At 49.2% G+C, this 21,248-nt stretch overlaps 1 protein-coding gene across 1 annotated transcript in view; it reads right to left on the minus strand.

Moving 5' to 3' along the window:
• TRUB2 (TruB pseudouridine synthase family member 2) overlaps positions 1–21,248 on the minus strand; it is a gene marked incomplete in the record, with an annotated part of 118,964 nt that overhangs the window by 46,121 nt on the left and 51,595 nt on the right. The window contains 3 exon segments of the mRNA XM_030206972.1: positions 10,407–10,488; positions 10,806–10,867; positions 12,293–12,367. Of these exon segments, the coding sequence (XP_030062832.1) occupies positions 10,407–10,488; positions 10,806–10,867; positions 12,293–12,367 (219 nt within the window).

Genomic DNA, 21,248 nt, shown 5'->3' on the forward strand with positions numbered 1-21,248 from the left:
GCCTAGGATGGGAGCAAGGGCCCTGAAAGGGATGAGAAGGGTGAGCAGAAGGAGTGAACTTACACCTCTGAGATTAGTAGGGTCTCCTCTGACTACCACCTGAAAACCTCCAAGACGTGGAGGCCACAGAAAGAATGGGCCGAGATAGTGACATGATGGTATCAGTCCATTTTTCAATAAGGGTACACAGGATGAAGGTAAAAGGGAATAGACTCAGAGGTAACCTGAGGAAATATTTCTTCATGGAAAGGGTGGTGAATTCATGGAGCGGCCTCCCAGTGAAAGTGGTGGAGACGAAAACAGTATCTGAATTCAAAAGAGTTTAAGACAAGTACATAGGATCTCTAAGGGAGTGGTAGAATAGATGGCATGAATGGGCAGACTAGATAAGCCATATGGTCTTTATCTATATTTTTCTATGTTTCACCTCCATCTTATCACCAAAAAAGATCATCTCAGTGCGAGGCATCCACCAGTTTCTCCTGAACTGCCGGTTCAAGGTCTGAAGCACACAGCCAGGCCAGTCTGCGCATGCCAATACCTATGGCAGAGACCATGAATGTTGTATTGAAAGCATCATATTTGCACTGGGCCTTGTGCTTTCAGCACTCCTTCTGCTCGGCTACTAGATGGCAGAGCTCAGCGGCCTGCTCTGGGACCAGAATGTACACAAACTGCCACACTGTGCATAAGGTTCAGCAAATGAACGCTCATGTAGAGCTGGTAGGACCATATGTGGGAAATGAACATAGACCCTGATAAACTTTCCTCCCAAAAGATTCCAAAGTCAAGCATCCCTCCCCAGGGGTGCCAAAGGCATGAGACTTGCAGCTCTTGTCCCTTTTAAGTGCGAATTCAACCACAATGGAACAGCAAGGAAGCCTTCTGGACTCTATACATAGTCAGCCTTCCTGTGAATGGGCTGCACAGAGAGGGGGGGTTTCCCAGTTCTTTATCTGTAGAGCTTGAAGGATGCTATGCACAGGCCCTGTCACAGCTTCCTTTGGAAGGAAATCATAGTCAAGAATGTCTAACATCTTGGCCCTGGGCTCATCCTCAAGTTCTAAATGAAAAGGGAAGGACAGAGTCATTTCCTGTAAAAAGTTGGTAAAGGAGAGCTCCTCCGGGGGAGACTGTGTCCTTTTATGAAATGGAGTAGAATCTAAAGGGAGACCAAGGGATCCCTCCTCTGAGAAGTCCTCTAGCTCCAGCTCAGATGCCCATGAACCGTCCAAATCAGACTCGGCGAAATACTGCCCTTGAGATGTCCGAGTCTATGCCTGCCTTGGGCCACTGATCTCATGTTCAGACTCTGGAATGCTGAGGAATGGGTTTTTCTCCTGGGCTCCGAGGAAGCTTCCTCCCCTGATGGACTGGAGAGGAGCACCATCTCGGTCAGCAACAACTCCATGTCTGGCAGGGCACTGGCATCGATGCTTGGCCAACAGGCAGGGCATGGAATTCTGGATGGGTAGTAGCAGTGCCGAAGTTGACACCAATGCCCTCAATGCCCTGGTATCATGCTGAACCAGGATATGTTCCAGCTCATCAACGGCAGGCAACAAACTGGGTCAGTGCCGCTGCGGGGACGGCCTTAAAAGATACTGAGACCAAATTGGAGACCTAGCCCGCCTCTGGGGAGGCCGTCGCATCAGTGCTGAATCACTCTCTGCACTGCTGCTTCTTGGGTACTGGCAACGACAAGGCCCCAGATTTCTGACATCATGCTTCGAGGAGGACCAATGTCAGTGCTTCTAACCCTCTGCTTGATATTGGGATCCCTCAGTGCAAAATAGGATATCAAATTCTGCTGTGTCCTCTGTGTGGGATCTGAAGATGCTCGGTCCAGATGGGTGCTACCAGTGCCTTGAGGGGAAGACTTCCTCGATGTTGGTGTATCCCCAGTGTCCGATGCATCTCCTAGAACCAGGTACCGATGCCTCAGATGCTGATGTCGATAGACCACCAAAAGGTTTTTTGCACTGTTCCTCTCTTTCTTAAGGGTCCTCTTCCTCATCTGGAGTCAAGAGTTTACAGACAAGAGGCATTACAATCAGGCCCTAAACACAGCCAAGAACCTGTCAAGAGAGTCCATTACAGAGATGACCTTGCCAGAGCACTTTTTAAACCACTGGGAGATTTTTGGAACACTGAAGGAAAAATAGCCACAACAAAACCAAACAGCTCAATGATGGAAAAAGGGGTAAAAAGTGGCCACAATGAAACCAAACAGCTCAATGATGGAAAAAGGGGTAAACAGTTCCTGGCCAGAAAGCTCAGGCATAACCGGGCCGAAGAGCCATGGAAAATTAATAAAACTTAAAAAGTGCTGCAAAAAAAGCTAAGGGAGCTACAAAAGGAAATAAGAAAGACAGGTTCCATGCCAGCTCACACAGAAGTGAGAAAGAAAAGCTTGAAAGGCTGCCAGAGACACGTAATATGAGTAGAGCAGAAAATGCATCCTCTCTGCTCCGCAGAAAAAAGACTGCTTGGCCCTGCACTGCTATGGCAAGTGGAAAGGTGTGTGCACATGCATAGCTGACACTGCCAAAGGCTTCTTGAAGTTTTGAGCACAAGCAGCATCTGTGCTGGGGCTCCATGGGATGACATCCACCCATCTGTGGTAATATGCTTGTCCTCGGAGAATACAAGTGTCACAAAACTCCCAGCCACCTGCCTGGGGTTACCCCGTGGCCACTTAGAGGGATGAGGGTCACAACCCAGAACAGCTCAGGTCTGCCTGCACCAGCTGCTTGTGCTCTACACTAGCACCCTCCTCCTACCGACTGGGTCACAACTGCCTCTGGGCGAGTCTCCCGCTCTCAAATTATCCACAGTGATATCTAGGTTACTGGGGCCACACTCCCAGTGGTCTCACAGTTCCCAGCAAGCACTCACAGACCCAACACACAAACCACCACAATTCTTTATCAGTCCAGACAGAGTCAACAAACTAAACAGGTTTATTGTTACACTGGAACAATGAACAAAAAATGTGCAATCAGCAAACAATAACAGGTAACTGAAATATGGACCAATTATAACACTAACTATCTACATACTGTCTAAACAGTACTTGGTAAGGTCAAGACATATAATTCACCGAGCCTCTGCAAAGAGATTTGTCTCTCTTTCCTCCCGGGCAAAGACCGAACTCAAAATCAGTAAAGTCCAAATGAGATGAGCTCCTGGGCCAATCAGAGCCCAGACAACAAGATTTCAAATATATACTGCTTCTTGCTTCCTGTTTGTGTCAAACTAAAGAAAAAACACTCAGTTCTCTGTAACAGCTTTACAGCAAAGAAACACCACCTGCTGGCCGAATAGGAAAAATACACGAGAACATAATGAAGGAAAATATCCAGTACATTTTACAGGTTTAAAACTCACTGTTTCTTCACAACAAACACCTGGCAGAGTCCCAAAAGTAGCAAGATTCCATGCTACTTAACCTCAGGAATAAGCACACTGCCTTTCCCCAGGTCCACCTTAATAATGGTTTATGGATGATTTTTTAAGACCCAGCTACATTTTTTTTTTAATCAGAAAGTTTTTGAAATTTGAAAACCAAAATACAACCAGAAGCAAGAAAAAGAAAAATAACTCAATGCAATTCAACTTGCCAGTCATTACAAACTTCATACCCAAGCTCTTTGTCATGATGCTGACATATATCTTAAAAGCAAGATTCAACCCCCCCCCCCCCCACCCCATGAACCCCCATTCCCTCACCAAACACTGCCCATATTTAAAAACACCCCAATCTCCCCCAAAGGACAGTTATACAAAAACATGGGGATGTTCCAGACATCAAGCTATTATGTTGTCATCTCGGCTCTCCACTGTACAAATGGATCCCAAGTTTGAAGAAATGATAACAAATATATTCCTTCAATGTGTGTGTCAACTTATTCATGTGGAATAAATAGTCCACTTTAGCTATTAGAAGTTCATGTGTAGGGAACCGTGGTTGTTTCCAAAGAGCCACAAAGGCCAAATGACCAGCAATCATAACATTAAAAGTCAGTTTACAGTATTTCTTCAGCAGTTCCATAGGTCTGATATGCAATAATCCACAGCCCATATTTGCTTGAATCAGTATATCCAAAATGTCTCAAAGAAGTTCAAAAACCATTAGCCAATAAGTCTGCACTTGAGGGCAGTCCCATCGGATATGTATAAAGGTGCCCTGTGACCACAATTATGCCAACATTGAGCAGAGGAGGAGGGATAAATTTTATGCAAATGTTCCGGGGTAAAATACCACATATATAACATTTTATAACCATTTGCTACCATATTGCTTGCTATTGAAACCTTAATTAGCCCTTTGTATATTTACTCCCATTCTTGATGGGAGTAGCCTCGCCCTAAGGCACATTCCCAAATCTGAACATATCAAATCGGTGAAGCATCTTGTTGTGTCAGGGCCCGGTAGAATCTAGAGATACAACCCTCACCACTCCTCCCCTGCAAAGCCCTCTCCATGAGTGTAGTGTCCTGGTAGAGAACCCTAGTGCTCGGCGGCGTATGAAATCAGATATTTGCCTGTACTGATAAAAATCTTCCTTACATAAACCAAATTCTTCTTCTTCAGAAAAGGGGGCTACAGCTCCTTCATCAACTAGTTGGCCCAGTTGCATCAAAACCCTCTGCTACCCTAATGGGTGTAGCATGGAAATAGGGCCTCCCAGGAAAAAATCTCTTTATAGAGCGTATCCAGACCTGTATGAGCAAAGCCATGATGGAGTTAACCCGCTTACACAATGGGCGTAAATGCTGACGTAATTGTGGTCAGCAGGGCACCTTTATACATATCAAGCACAGACTTATTGGATAATGGTTTTTGAACTTCAAGACATTTTGGGTATACCAATTCAAGCAAATATGGGTTGTGGATTATTGCAAAGGTAGCAAAGGAATCCAAGCCAAAGGTCTCTCCCCTATTATATATTGTTCCATCTGAACCCAGCTCTTTCTGCCAGGCTACCAGATATTTCATTTGAGCTGCTTAGTAACTTTTAATATTAGGCACTGCCATCCCTCCATGCTCCTTTGTTTGAAACATCACAGATCTCAGAACTCTCAGTGGTTTACGTCGCCAAATGTATTGAAAATTTTTTCGATGCACTTACCTAAAAAATACATCTGGGAGAAAAATAGGGAGCATAGTGAACAGATATAAAAGTTTAGGCAGAACCATCATTTTGATCGCTTGAACCTTCCCTAACCAGGAAACACTGAAGTGTATCAAGGTCTTCCCAAATCACACGTAACAAGGGCAGAGAATGGCTGTTAGCTGTACCCCAAAGATATTTTAAGGATTTTTCTGCCCATCAAAATGGGTAGTAGGCTCGGACCCAGGCAATAGCCTCTCTCCCCAAAGAGATATTTAAAAGTTCTGATTTTGTCAAATTTATTTTGAACCCAGAGACCCTCCCATAGTCATCCAGGATCCACCTCACCCCTGGAAGCAACAAATGGGGATCTGTCGAAATGAGAAGGGTATCATCAGCAAACAGTAGTACCTTAGTATTGTGGCCCCCACCTTGAATAACCTTTATAACCGCCCTAGTTTGAATCAGCGCAAGCGGGTCCATAGCCAACAACCATGACTGTAGCATTATCCTGCTCAGCCTGTCGGCCAGACTGCTGTTTACGCCAACTAGATAAGTGGCTTGGAGAAAACATGCCGCGTTGGCGGGCCCACCGCTACATCTGCATGGCATCCTGACTCAGAGGGCAAGATCCAGTACCCCTTTGTTATCGAGTACATCTCAACCTGATTGTTTGGTTGAATTAGAATAATTTGGTTGGATAGCCGACCCCAGGAGGGATGCAACCTTCGTCAGCAGCTTTTGTGGCTGAGGAAGTTGGACGGGACGCCCCAGAATCAAATTGGAGAAAATTGACCACCTCTGAAGGGAATTCCGAAAACTGGTGAACAGTTGGGTCACATCCTCTAGATACCCTGAACTTGATACCACTGGGAAGCTAGGATCCACTGAGCGGATGTCATGTGTAAATGTGCCATGGGAGTTATGTGAACTGTGGAAGCCATGTGCCCAGAAGTCTCAATATTTACTGAGCTGTAATCTGTTGAGACGGGCAATGATCGGGATAAGGGAACACATGCACTCCCAGTCCATGAAGAGACGCTGCAACAACAGCCAGGCACTAGGAAAACATACTCTGGATGCAAACTGGGTATAAGTATCCTGTAAGTCCAGAGAGCATAGCCAATCGTTTTCCTGAAGTATGGGAAGAAGGATGCCCAGGGAAAGCATCCTGAACCAAATATCTGTTTAGGCCCCTTATGTCTATGATGGGACGCAACCCACAAGGAAGCACCTGGAATAGAATCTCAACCCTTCTTGCCCTGGTGGAACGGGCTCGACTGCATTGGCGCTGAGAAAGGCGGAGAGTTCCTCTGCAAGTACCCACTTGTGATGGAAGCTAAAGGATTAAGCTCCCAGTGAGCAATGTGGAGGGTTTGATTCCAGATTGAGAGTGTATCCTAACCGGACTATTTGAAGAACCCACCGGTTGGAGGTTACAAGAAGCCACCTTTGGTGGAGAAAATTTAAACCTCCCTCCGACAGGCAGATTGGCCGGTATGGACATTTTTTTTTTTTAATGGTGGCTATGCTGAATTGGAGCCAGTCAAAAACCCGTCCCTGGTTTTTGCGGAGTAGCTGCAGGGGCCTGATTAGGTGCACGCCGTTGACTAGAACGAGCGTGCTGTGGCATAGCCTGAACCGGCTGTCGAGAAGCAGGAGTATACGTACGACCCCTTAAGGCACAAGGAAAACTTCTCTTCCCTTTAAAGAACTTCCGAAATGAGGAAGTGTATGCACAGAATATCTACAATTTTCTGCTGAGTCCCCTCCTCCAGGTGAAAGGCACGCAGTCATGAGAGTCTGCGCATCACTATACCCAGAGCAGAAATCTAGATGTTACATTACAAGTGTCGAAAATGCCCCTGGACAGGAACCTGCGACACACCGTGTGCTACCTGACCACCTGGTGAAAACGTTTAGCCTGCTCCGGTGGGAATGCTCGTAAAGATCTGGCAGGACTCGATTTTGGACGCGATCATGCCAGCCTGGTACGCCGTTCTCCCAAAAGAGGCTAAGGATGTATGCTCTGGCCCCGGGGGTGCCGAAGCAAGTTTTTAGAACTCCTATCTGTTCTGAGAGCAGAATCCACCACCGCAGAATCATGAGGTAGCTGAGGCCTAATGAAACTGGGTTCCCCGTGGATCCGATACTGGGATTCAGTCTTCTTGTATCATGTGGTAGAAGACTTAGGTGAAGATGGATAGTCCAGGACCTCGAGATCTGGGGCCTTGGGCTGATTCACAATCTCCACTGTAATGTGTCGAGACAGATAGAAGATCTAGAGAATTCTCAGCAGAGAAAACCCCATGACCTTCATGTTCATCAGATGAGCCATCACTGAATTGAGCTAACAACTCAGACAGAGCAGCTCAGATCCAAACCCGTCCGACATGGAGGCGCGGTAACCTCTACAACGGGGTCAAGAAGTTGACTCTCCAGACGACTCCAGTGAAAGAGAATCGACCCAGTAGGCTGCGAACACCAATACCGGAGGCAGCATCGGTGAAGGAGATCTAATCCCAGGTGAAAAGCTAGATGCCGCAGGAGGCGCTAGCACCAATGGCACCCGATGGTACCGAAGCCGAGGGCAGAATCTGGAAATGCTGGGGAATCGATACCAGACTGCCAGATGACTTGCGTGTCCATAACAGAGATGGGACCAATGGGACCAATAGTACCCATGGCACCGACGGTACCGATGGTACCCATGATACCCGGTACCGATGGTACCCATGATACCTGGTACCAATGGTACCCATGGTACTGATGGTACCTGGTACCGATGATAGTCATGATATCTGGTATCGATGGTACCCATGGTACCGATACCTGGTACCAATGGTACCCATCATACCTGGTACCGATGGTACCCATGGTACCGATGGTACCCATGATACCCGGTACCGATGGTACCGATGGTACCCATGATACCCGGTACCGATGGTACCCATGATACCTGGTACCAATGGTACCCATGGTACTGATGGTACCTGGTACCGATGATAGTCATATCTGGTATCGATGGTACCCATGGTACCGATTATACCTGGTACCGATGGTACTCATGATACCTGGTACCGATGGTACCCATGGTACCGATGGTACCCATGACACCTGGTACCGATGGTACCGACGTCCGATGCCAGGATACCTCCATAACAGAGGGAGCAACGCTCTCGGCACCGACCGACGTCTGATGCCAGGATACCTCCATAACAGAGGGAGCAAAGCTCTGGGCACCGATGGTACCGACGTCCGCCGATGCGCCCGAATGACCTGCAAAGCAGGAGGCGCCGAGGCAGGTGGAGACCCACTCGATGCATCACTGTATCCAGCGTGCATTGGTCTCTATCGGACTCAAAAATTGATCTCCTTTGGGCATCCCTGGCAAGTAGCATACGTCTCGTCATTTTGAGACACTACTTGCACTTCTCAGGGAGATGATCCGGCCCAAGACACGTCCGCCGACGCACCCGAATGACCTGCAAAGCAGCAAGCGCCGAGGCGAGTGGAGACCCACTCGATGCATCACTGTACCCAGCATGCATCAGTCTTCATCGGACTCAAAAATTGATCTCCTTTGGGCATCCCTGGCAAGTAGCGTACGTCTCGTCATTTTGAGACACTACTTGCATTTCTGAGGGAGATGATCCGGCCCAAGACACTGAATGCACCAGCTCTGCGTGTCGGTGACAGAGATCGTCCGGTTGCAGCGGGTACAAGGCTTAAAGTCAGTGGTGTGCTGGAGCAGGCTCTCACAGCTCTCGAGAGCCGTTTGTTAAGGTTTTAAGAATTTTGGGACTTTAACAAATGGATCCCAAAATGTGGGCTTGGCCTCCTGAATTCTCTTTTACTTTGCTGGCGAGAGAGAGCCCACAGATAACAATTTACCAGCACACTCCTCTTTGATAAGAAAAAAGAAAAAAGAAAAAAAGAAACTTATTAAGAAATACCTATAAGTTTTTATTCTCATTTCAGGCACAGCCCCTTGTGACTCTGGCAATTACTTAACCTTTCCTTGCCCCAGGTACAAAAAGTACCTGTATATGTAAGCCACAATGAGCCTGCCATGAGAAAGTACAAATGAAAAAATAAAGAACACCCAAAAGGGTAAAATAAAAAAGAGATTTAACTCCGAGGACCTGAAGAAAACACGAAGCACTAACGAACTCCGTGTCTCCTCAGACACGGAAAAAGAAGACCTGAGGGGCGTGTCCGCACGGCGAGCGGGAAGATGTGTGCGCACATGCGCGGTGCGATCGCTCGCGCGACGGAACGCCATTAAAGAGATTTTTAGATTTTGCTTGAAAATCCTCCGGGGCCGACGTGACGTCACCCACTTGTGAGAATATCAGCCTGCTTGTCTTCGGAGAAATAAAAAATCCCAAGAGACCCTATTGAACGCTTTTTCAGCATAGATTCCCAATATCAATGCAGGGTCTCCCTGTTCTTGAGCTAGGGAAATCACATGTAACGCACACGCCTAATATTATCAAAGGTTTGGCAACCAGTTATAAATCCCGTTTGATCAGCCTGAATTAGTTTGGGCATACAGGTCTGGAGACACGTGGCTAGTATGTTTGTAAAGATTTTATAGTCTATATCCAACAATGCAATAGGGCAGTAAGAACCACACTGAGAGGGGCTCTTACCGGGCTTCAAGATCAGTGACACCCCAAGCCAATCTGCATGAATGGGGAAGCACCCCATCATGGGGAAGACTATTAAACAATCTCGTAAGCGGTAGATGATTGATCTGCATTTACCCCTTCCACTCCTTTTGGGATTTTATAGACATCTATCGTACCTTCCCTCAGCTCTTTTCCAAGCTGAAGAGCCCTAACCTCTTTAACCTTTCCTCCTTGGGAGTCTCACAATTCATGTGCCACTGTCCTTCGAGGTATTTTGTGATTTTGGTCTGGTCTATCTCTGGGGCTATTCTCTCTCATGCTACCTCGGTGGTAAACTGGGTAATACAGGATACTGCTCTGGATCAAGGACTAAAGTGGGGTTGACTGTTCCAAAGTTTCTCACAACTACTCAGTAGGGAACCTGCTGAAATAGCAGTCACTCTCCATTCTTCAAAAGGCCTGAGCACACCATCTCCAGACCTGGCTGGTCCCAGACAGGGGACCCATACTTAGATCCCCAGTGCCACAGTTCTGAGGCCCATAATCACAAGGCTTACTTGGTGTTTAGCTGTGCAAACTGTGTTCTGGTATAAGGCTTGAACTGTGCATTTATGCTTAGCTTTTGTTTTGGGGTTGTTCTCTGCACATATCTTACCATAGGTAGTCTTTTCTATCACTTTACCAGTATCAGAAAAATCATCTGTTGCTTTGCCAAATAAACCGTGGACAGTATACTCCTACAATGAAGAGAGAAGAGCAATTGGATTAGAGGTGCAAATCCTTAAAAATACAAACACACTTATCTTAATCAGTGGTTCTCAACCCAATCCTCAGGACACACCCAGCCAATCAGGTTTTCAACATATCCACAATGAATATGCCTGAGATAGATTCGCACAGAACAGAGGCAGTGCAAGCAAATTTATCCCATGCATATTCATTGTGGATATCCTGAAAACCTGACTGGCTCGGTGTGTCCTGAGGACTGGGTTGGGAACTCCTGATCCAGTAGCTACACTATCCCTGTACAAATGGGAATTTTACCACGTCATACCTTAGTGAAATGAGCCTCATTTATGTCAGTCAGCAGCTTGTTCCCATGGCCCACTCCTAGAACTGAAAACACACATGGAAGAGCCCAATTTAGAGCGATGCATTTGTTTAAACCACACTTCTCCTGGTGCATTTTACACTTCTGAGCTACTGACAGCTTTGCTCCTTTACTTTTTCACCATTTCTACAAAAGTATTTCTCAGCCTTTATCTTCACTAGATGTAATTGTTTTTCTGTCTAATGGCTGATGGGGAAACAGCTACGTTCCATATTTTCTTACTTTAGATCTTGACTACAGGTTACTAAAACTGACACCATCAAAACAGAACCTGTTTCAAAAGCAGATCATTCACCACATTCAAAACAATTTTCTAGGTAAGTGGTCTCAATATCAGCACGCATTAACCATCAGTCCAAAGCACACACCTCTAAAACATATGCTTTGTTTTGTTTCTCAGGGATGGTTTTATTTATACTGTGACAAGGCTACATCCACGATGTATAGAGTGAAGCAGCAAAACCATGAACTACATATCCCAGAATGCATTTCCAGTCCTAGCAGTGAGATCCCAGGGGATAGGCAAGCTGGCCATATACCGTCTCTGACCACAAGAGGGAGGGTGAATGAAGGAGCCAGTTCCCCTGGACCCGCAATCAGTATATCATGCTGCCCACCTGTAATAGGGAGGGGTGGGCTGAGAAGCAGGAGGAGGATTGGATGGAAGAGGGAATTAATCAGCCTAAGCAGGGGAAGAAAGGGGAACGGAATGGGAGCTTGAGGGGGAGGAAGGCAGCCCCTGAAGGTTTGGAAACCTACATGGTTTTGGAATTTATTTTGGTTTAAAGCCTGTTTTTCTTTTGGGAGACATGTTTGCTTTGGGGAACCATGAATGGTGGGGGAATTACTAACCTGTTTTGAAACCTGATTATTTTGAGAACCTCTGCAGTTGGAAGGCTTGTTTATGAAGGAGGGCTGCCTGGTGGGAAGAGTTCGGGAGGAGAGGAGCAGTGCAGGCTGAAAATCCTTGGGCAAGACAGGTCCCTAAAGTACTGAAGCAGGCTGAAATACCTTGGGTGGGAGGAAGACCCAAAAGTATTGAACCTCCTGAAAGTAAAGGCTGCTGGGTGATTAAGTGTTTGTCTTGAGGGGAAATCCTGCTTGTGGGACAAGTACTATTTGTTTGCTACTGACTGGGACAAAAAAGCAGGGATTCCCAAAGGACTATTGCATTCCCCTCAGGGAAGGGGGCAAAGTCTTTGTGTAAGTGGCTGATGTACTAAGCAAGGCAGAACAGCCCTGCCTGAGAAGCAAGTCTCTACTCTGGAGTGAAGTTTTGTTTATGAATCTGGAAAATAAAGGAATGTTTTTGAAGTATTTCCTAGTGGCAGTTTTGTGAAGTTCTGGCTATTCGTGGGAGGCAGCTTCCTCCCCCATACTGGAGCAGCGGGCCCATTTACAATACCCAATACTTGCAACACAGGACATACCAAAGACTCCTGAGGACCTGATATCAAGGCGGTGACCTGACCCAACTCTTAAGTGACAATAGTTCGGTCCCTTAGCTGCAGAAGAAATAAAAGTCAATAAGTTTTAAAGCCATTTTAGTAGAAACAAAACCATTTTTCACAATTTATTTTTACAACCACAGACAAGCATGGCTCTTTCTGTTGCTACAATAAGGTCCTCCTTCAGTGTACTCGAATGTACTTTATTATTCAGCTGTGACTCCCCTTTGGGCTCAGAATTTACCTTAAACCTTTCTGAAAGCCTTTTACACAGGGCATTTAGTAATAGGTAAATGTATGTCAGAAGGCATGAGGTTATGCTAACTTTAATTTTTGTGAAGCTAAAGTTGCTTATTAACTCAAGGAAAGAAAATTAGTGGGTATGACTAAATGTCTTTCTTATTGTGTGTTATGGTATTTATTTTTTTAAGCAAGTTATATAAACAATCGGGACATAAGACTCAAAATTCTTCCTAATCATATAGCACAGGGTTCCAAAAGTCATATTCATTTCATGTTGGGTCAGACTACTGATATCTCCAACGGTAGCAGTCTGAGTCATTTGGAAACATTCAGCACATCCTAATGGAACAATGCCTTCCCTGTTCCTCATTTTCATGTTGCCAATTCCCCATGTCTGCTTGGTTAACAACTGTTAATGGACTTGTCTACATTTTTTTTTAATCCAGCTATGCTATTAATCTTCACAACAAACACCAGCAACAAACTTCACCTCTTTTGTGCACTGACTATATAGCACTATTTTAGATATAAAGTTTCTTAGAAGATCCCTAGTCCCAGTATAAACATTCCTTATTAACCTATTCCATACCTCTCATGATTTATTAAATCAATTTTTATTGAAAAAAAGATAATTACAAAACCCATCCCCCATATAATCCAAAAACATGTAGCAAATATCCAGGTAAACATAACCACAATAACTTTCAACAATGAAACTCAGCACAAAATTAGACATTGCGATACAAACTAAGCTTGCCCCCCCCCCCCCCCCCCAAATGCAAAAAGAAATGTTGCACTAAAACAAGGCCCCTAACATGGTTTCTTCAGCAAGCACCCACCCCCACCCCTCCACGCAAGGAAACAATTTAACCAAATGAGCCCATTCCTTGTGCAATGGGCTCTTCGCTTGTCTCTCATGCTTTGGTCCCGCCCATGAGAGACAGAAGTGAAGCAAAGGCGCGCCGAGCGAAGACCACGCTGCGTTTCGCTGCAGCTGCTGACGCCTTTTCAATTTCGGAGGAGGAGGGCGAGCGCTGGTACTAGAAGGTGCTGGGAGGGAGGGCGAACGCTGGTGCTGGGAGGGAGGGCGAGCGCTGGTGCTGGGAGGGAGGGCGGGCGGCCTGGTGCTTCGTCGGTTTGGAAGAGGGAGAGAAGCAGGCCTGGTGCTGGGAGGGAGGAAGGGAGGCAGGCAGGCCTGGTGCTGGGTGCTACTAGGTGCTGGGAGGGAGGGAGTCAGGCCTGGTGCTGGATGCCACTGGGTGCTGGATGGGAGGGAGGCCTAGTGCTGGGAGGAAGGAGGGAGGGAGGGCGAGCACTGGTGCTGGGAGGGAGGGAGGGCGAGTGCCTTGGTGCTGGGAGGGAGGGAGGCAGGCCTGGTGCTGGGTGCTACTGGGTGCTGGATGGGAGGGAAGCCTGGTGCTGGGAGGGAGGGAGGCAGGCCTGGTGCTGGGTGCGTGGAAGGGAGGCCTGATGCTGGGAGGGTGGCCTGGTGCTGGGTGGGTAGGTGGGTGGGTGGGAGGGAGACCTGGTGCTGGGAGCTACTGGGTGCTGGGAGGGAGGGAGGCAGGCCTGGTGCTGGGAGCTACTGGGTGCTGGGAGGGAGGGAGGCAGGCCTGGTGCTGGGTGCTACTGGGTGCTGGGTGGGAGGGAGGCCAGCCTGGTGCTGGGAGGCAGGCCTGCCTGGTGCTGGGAGGGAGAGGAGGGTGGCTGGACATGGGTGGCTGGAGGGGAGAGGAGGGTGGCTGGACATCTGTGGCTGGAGGGGAGAGGAGGGTGGCTGGACATGGATGGAGGGCAAGAAATGAAGAAGAAAGGAGGAAAGTAAAGAAATAAATGGAAAGGAAGCCCTGGAAACGGAGTTAAGAGAGCAGCAGAATCAGAGACAACAAAGGTAGAAAAAATCATTTTATTTTCATTTTAGTGTTTGGAATATGTCCAATTTGAGAATTTACATCTGCTGTCTTATTTTGCACTGGGTATACTGGAGCTGTAACAGCTTACAGAAACGATTTATAATGAAAAAAAATCATGTTATTTTTTTTCTCCTATACTAGTATAATATTTTCAATGATGTCTGTTTATATGCACCATGGGTGGTGTAAGGGGTGTGGCTATCATAGGGGTGGAGTCATATGTGGTGACTCCGCCCATAATGAGTACCGGCACTTTGCGATAAATAATTAGATTTTGGGTTGCTGTTTGGGCACTCGGTCTCTGAAAGGTTCGCCATCACTGCTGTAGAGGAATAGATGGGAAATGAGCCTGTTCCAATACCACTTTTGCTTTATCACAATTAAACTCCCAATCCATCAAATGATTCAGCTTAGCTGCCCAGTAATACCAATTTAAATTGGGAACTCCCCGACCTCCCAAGTCAACACATTGCCAGAGCAAAAATTTAGATAACCGTGGAAGCTTCCCAACCCAAATACATCTAAGAAGGTAAAATTATTTATCATACCTGATAATTTTCTTTCCATTAATCATAGCTGATCAATCCATAGACTGGTGGGTTGTGTCCATCTACCAGCAGGTGGAGATAGAGAGCAATCCTTTTGCCTCCCTATATGTGGTCATGTGCTGCCGGAAACTCCTCAGTATGTCGATATCAAAGCTCCATCCGCAGGACTCAGCACTTAGAGAATTACACCCACAAAGGGACACTCTGCCCAGCTCACCACCGCCGAAACGGGGGAGGGGAATTAACCCAGCTCATCCCCACACAAGTGGGGGAGGGGAATCCGTCCAGCTCATCCCCGCGGAGCGGGGGAGGGACACCACCCCTCCGATGCGGGGGGATATGGCTTATCCTGCAACCGCAACCGCGGGAGGAGCTGACTGACCCTAACACCGCCGAAGCGGGAGGGGTACAAAGCTGCCCTACAGCCGCACGAAGCGGGAGGGAGCGCCGGCAGAATTTAGGTCTTAATCCAGCCCCGTAAAACGGAGGGGAGAGGAATGCAGCAGCTCACTGTAACACAAAATCGTCTCAACTCCTGAAGAATCCAACTGAAAAAACTTGAACACGAAGTCCTCCTGAACAGGAACTGAAGACTAAACTTGAACCTGAAATGCAACCAGAATAAAAACAGTACAGATATCTGGGAGGGGCTATGGTTTGATCAGCTATGATTAATGGAAAGAAAATTATCAGGTATGATACATAATTTTACCTTCCATATCATCATGCTGATCAATCCATAGACTGGTGGGATGTACCGAAGCAGTACTCACCCAGGGCAGGACATAGAAATCCCTGACCGCAACACTGAAGCTCCAAACCGGGCCTCCGCCCAAGCAGCCACAGTCAAGCGGTAATGCCTGGAGAAGGTATGAGCCGATGCCCAAGTTGCCGCCTTGCAAATCTCTTCCAAGGAGACGGACCAGGCCTCTGCCATCGAGGTCGCCTGAGCTCTAGTGGAGTGAGCCTTCATCCGGATAGGCGGCACCTTCCCGCGGCCACATAAGCCGCTGCAATGGCTTCCTTGACCCATCTTGCCACTGTAGGCTTAGCAGCCTGCAGACCCTTACGAGGACCTGCAAACAGGACAAACAGATGATCCGACTTCCGGAAATCATTGGTCACTTCCAAGTATCTGATGATTACTCGTCTCACATCTAGATATTTGAGAGCAGAGTACTCCTCTGGGTAGTCCTCCCTACAAAAGGATGGGAGACAGAGCTGCTGATTCACATGGAAGCGAGAAACAATCTTGGGCAGGAAGGAAGGCACTGTGCAAATAGACACTCCTGCCTCAGTGAACTGCAGAAAGGGCTCTCGACATGATAGCACCTGGAGCTCGGAAACTCTCCTGGCTGAAGTGATAGCCACCAAAAAGACTGCTTTCAATGTCAGGTCTTTCAGAGATGCCCTCGACAAGGGTTCAAAAGACGGCTTCTGCAAGGCTCTTAGCACCAGATTGAGATTCCACGCAGGCACCACTGAGTGCAGAGGAGGGCGCAGGTGATTAACTCCCTTGAGAAAGCGTACCACATCTGGCTGCGAAGCAAGGGAAGCACCCTTCAGGCGGCCCCTGAAGCAAGCCAGAGCCGCTACCTGGACTTTAAGGGAACTGAGCGACAGGCCTCTCTCCAGACCTTCTTGCAGGAACGCCAACACTGAAGAAATTGGAGCAGTGAAGGGAGAAAGTGAGCCTGCCTCACACCACGATGCAAAGGTACGCCAAACCCTGGCGTAAGCAGTAGAAGTAGAGCGCTTCCTCGCTCTCAGCTTAGTGGCGATGACCTTGTCTGAGAAGCCCTTCTTCCTCAGATGCTGCCGCTCAATAGCCAGGCCGTAAGACCAAAGGGGGAGGGATCCTCCATCACCACGGGACACTGATGCAACAGGCCCTGCTCCGCTGGCAGCCGCAGAGGGCCGTCCACTGAGAGCCTGATCAAGTCCGCATACCAGGGACGTCTGGGCCAGTCCGGACCCACCAGGATTACCTGGCCGGGATGCTTTGCCACCCGGTCTAGCACCCTGCCCAACATGGGCCAGGGCGGGAACACATAGAGAAGCTCCTGTGTCGGCCACTGTTGGAGAAGAGCATCTACTCCCAGAGATCAAGGGTCCCGTCCTCTGCTGAAAAAGCGCGGCACTTGGCAATTGGCCGATGACGCCATCAGATGTAGGCTCGGCTGGCCCCAGCGCTTCGTGATGTCCAAGAACGCCTGAGCCGATAACTGCCACTCTCCGGGATCCAAGGTATGGCGACTGAGAAAGTCCGCCTTGACATTCATGACTCCGGCAATGTGGGCCGCCGAAAGCTGTTCCAGGTTCGCTTCCGCCCACTGGCATAGATTCATGGCCTCCTTGGCTAGAGGGGCGCTCTTGGTACCTCCCTGGCGATTGACATAGGCCACAGCCGTGGCATTGTCTGACAGGACCCGTACTGGCTTCAACGCCAGTACCGGGAGAAACTCCAAAAGCGCCAACCGAATGGCTCTGAGTTCCAGGAGGTTGATAGACCACTTTGCCTCTGCAGGAGACCAGAGCCCCTGCGCTGTCCTTCCCAAGCAGTGGGCTCCCCAGCCCGTCAAAGAGGCATCCGTCGTGACGACAACCCACTCCGGGGTCAAAAGACGCATCCCTGCGGACAACTTGTCTGTCCTCAGCCACCAGCTCAGCGCCTTGCGCACCGCTAGGTCCAAGGGAAGGCGCACAGCGTAATCCTCCGACACTGGAGTCCAGCGCTGCAGCAGAGAGAGTTGTAGTGGTCTCATATGAGCCCTGGCCCAGGGCACTACCTCCATCGTGGCCGTCATAGAGCCCAACAGCTGCACATAGTCCCAAGCCCGAAGAGGAGAGGCTACTAGGAACTGGTCCACCTGAGCCTGAAGCTTGACAATCCAATTGTCCGGCAGGAACACTCTGCCCACTTGGGTGTCGAAACGAACTCCCAGATATTCCAGGGACTGAGTCGGGCGCAGCTGGCTTTTCTCCCAGTTGATGATCCACCCCAGGGAGCTCAAAAGAGCAATCACCCGGTCTACAGCTCTGCCGCACTCTGCATAAGAGGGGGCTCGGATCAACCAGTCGTCCAGATAAGGATGGACTTGTACTCCTTCCTTCCTCAGGAAGGCCGCGATGACCACCATTACTTTGGAGAAGGTCCGCGGAGCAGTAGCCAACCCGAACGGGAGGGCTCTGAACTGGAAGTGTCGGCCCAGGACTGCAAAACGCAGAAAGCGTTGATGAGGAGGCCAGATGGGAATATGCAAGTAAGCTTCCTTGATGTCTAAGGATGCCAGGAACTCCCCTGCCTTCACTGCCGCTATCGCTGAGCGGAGAGTCTCCATTCGGAAGTGCCGAACTTTCAAGGCCCGATTGACCCCTTTGAGGTCGAGGATAGGCCGTACAGAACCTCCTTTCTTTGGTACCACAAAGTAAATGGAGTAGCGTCCCTTGCCAAGCTGATCTTCTGGCACCGGAACGACCGCACCCAGGCGGATCAGATTGTCCAAAGTCTGCTGCACTGCCACAGCTTTGACCGGAGACTTGCAGGGAGAGTGCACAAACCCGTCTCTTAAGGGTCGGCAGAACTCTAGCTTGTAGCCGTCTCTGATGACTTCGAGCACCCAAGCGTCTGAAGTTACCCTGGTCCACTAGCCCAGAAACGAGGACAGGCGTCCTCCAATCTGCACTGGGCCATGAACCAGGGCCCCGTCATTGGGTACGAGACCCTGGGGGAGGACCGGAGGACGCACCTCCGGGACGGCGATCTCTGCGAAAGGGATGCTGCTTGGGGGAGAAGTTCCTCTTGAAGGAAGAGGGGGCAGAAAAGCCCGACTTGCCCGGACGATACCGACGGGCTTCCTGAAACCATCCTTTGGAGGAACCGGGGCGAGCACCACTGGCCCGAGCCCTGACCTCTGGTAACCTCTTGCCCTTAGACGTGCCGAGATCGGTCACAATTTTGTCCAGCTCGACCCCAAAGAGCAGCTTGCCTTTAAAAGGCAACTTAGCCAGGCGAGACGTAGAGGCGTGGTCAGCAGACCAATGCCACGCAGAGACTGTCTGAGCCATACCTTTAGCTGAGGCTCTCAAGACATCATACAGCAAGTCTGCCAAATAAGCCAAGCCCGATTCCAGGGCCGGCCAAGCAGCCCTCAAGGAAGGATCCGAGGGGGAAGCCCGCTGCACAATCGTCAGGCACGCCCTGGCCACATAGGAGCCGCAAACTGAGGCCTGCAAACTTAAAGCAGCCGCCTCGAAGGATGACCTTAAGGCCGCCTCCAATCTTCTGTCTTCAGCGTCCTTTAGGGCCGTGCCACCTTCCACCGGCAACGCCGTTTTCTTAGTCACAGCAGTGATTAAACAATCCACGGTAGGCCAAAGAAAGGCCTCCCGTTCACCTTCAGGCAGAGGATAGAGGCGGGACATAGCCCTAGCCATTGAGCCGAAATCAAGATGCGCATGGCCTCATGCACGTGGAAGGTTCTAGGCGGGCGCTTCGTCCCCAGCATAATGGCAGAGCCAGCAGAGGCTGAGGGAGAGACGTCCTCCGGAAAGGAAATCTTCAATATGCTCATGGCCTGCACTAACAGGTTGGGCAAATCCTCTGAGCGAAAGATCCGCGCTGCAGAGGGGTCATCCGCTCCATCCGCCGCATTGAGCCTGCCATGAGTGGGAAAGCGCGGGGTACAAATGTAACAAAAAAAAAAAAAATAATAAAATCCGAGCGGGAATCCGTCTCCTCCAAGGAATCCCCAAAGGACCGTTGGGAAAACTCAGATACGCTGCCCTCATCTACATCAGAGGAGACAGAGTCCTCTAGGGCCTGGAAATCCACCCGAGGGCGTTTGCTTCCGGAGGCCTCAACCCCTTTATCAGACAGGGGGGCAGGGACAGCGTTTTGCATAAGAAAAGCCTGATGCAGCAGCAAAATGAACTCAGGGGAGAAACCCCCCGAACTGTGCACTTCTGCAGCTTGGGCCACGGCCCTAGACGCACCCTCAACCGGCGCTCGCAAGAGCGGGGGAGAAATGTGCTGCGCATCCAAAATGGCATCTGGCGTGAAACTCCGAGAAGGAGCCGCGCGGGAAGAACGGCGCTTAACTTTGGCCGCTTTCTTACCATCGCCCGAATCAAGGGCGACCATAGTATTAACGTCTCCCAGCTCGAGGGCGGCCCAAGAAGAAGCCGTCCGAGCAGAGTGGCCGGCCAACATGGAGTGGGCGAGCAGCGGGGGATGGGCGCTTATGGCGGGAAAAACCGCCACACCGGAGGAAGAACCAGGACACTGACCGGACTCCAAACTGATGCTCAACAAAGGCGATTCAGGCTTTGAAACCCCCGCATCCTCGCTAGACGCACACACGCGGACCGGGGAGCGAATCTTCGCGCCCTCGCCCTCCGACGCCATAGGCCACGTGGAGACCGAACGGGGAACCCCCTGCCAGCTATAAAAAGGTAAAATTACCTGTTTCTTGCTCCGAGCTGTAACGAACTGGTGTCCCAGTGAGCAGCTGCAATAAACGCTGAAATAAAACGTTGAAATAAACGCCCTTAAAGGACGTCCAAATTTTTTTTTTTTTTTTAAACGGAGCCAGCGGGAGGGGGGAGAAAAGGAGGGACCTGGTACCACCAGGTTTGCACTTGCTCAAGAAGAGCCCTCAACCCCAGGTACTCAACAAAACCTAAAAATTAGGCTTCAAGACCTAGCCAGAGCTGCTGCTGTGTGTGACCACCACCTGCTGAGATAGAGAACATACTGAGGAGTTTCCGGCAGCACATGACCACATATAGGGAGGCAAAAGGATTGCTCTCTATCTCCACCTGCTGATAGATGGACACAACCCACCAGTCTATGGATTGATCAGCATGATGATATGGAAAATCGCATTGCAGATATGAAAGCACCCAAGACGAGGTAAGACATTCATCTTAACAGCGGCAATGCACCCCCATCAAGAAAGCCACAACCCCTGCCAAGCATGCAAATCTTTACGAATCTGCACAAAAGAATGGCTCACAATTATGAGAATATAAAAGCTGAAGATCTCTAGTGAGCCGCACTCCTAGATATTGTGAGGAATATGAGGGTGAGAGGGAGAATGAAGGCACATGGAAGAATGAGGAGGCTCGAGAGGGAGGGAGACTGGTTAGAGAAAGGAAGGAGTCTTTTCCCCTGGGGGATTGGAGAAAAGGAAAAGACTACAATTCCCAGCAGCCCCTGAGTAGTTCCCATGG

Source organism: Microcaecilia unicolor, chromosome 6, assembly GCF_901765095.1.
Source record: "Microcaecilia unicolor chromosome 6, aMicUni1.1, whole genome shotgun sequence".
Lineage (NCBI taxonomy): Eukaryota > Metazoa > Chordata > Amphibia > Gymnophiona > Siphonopidae > Microcaecilia > Microcaecilia unicolor.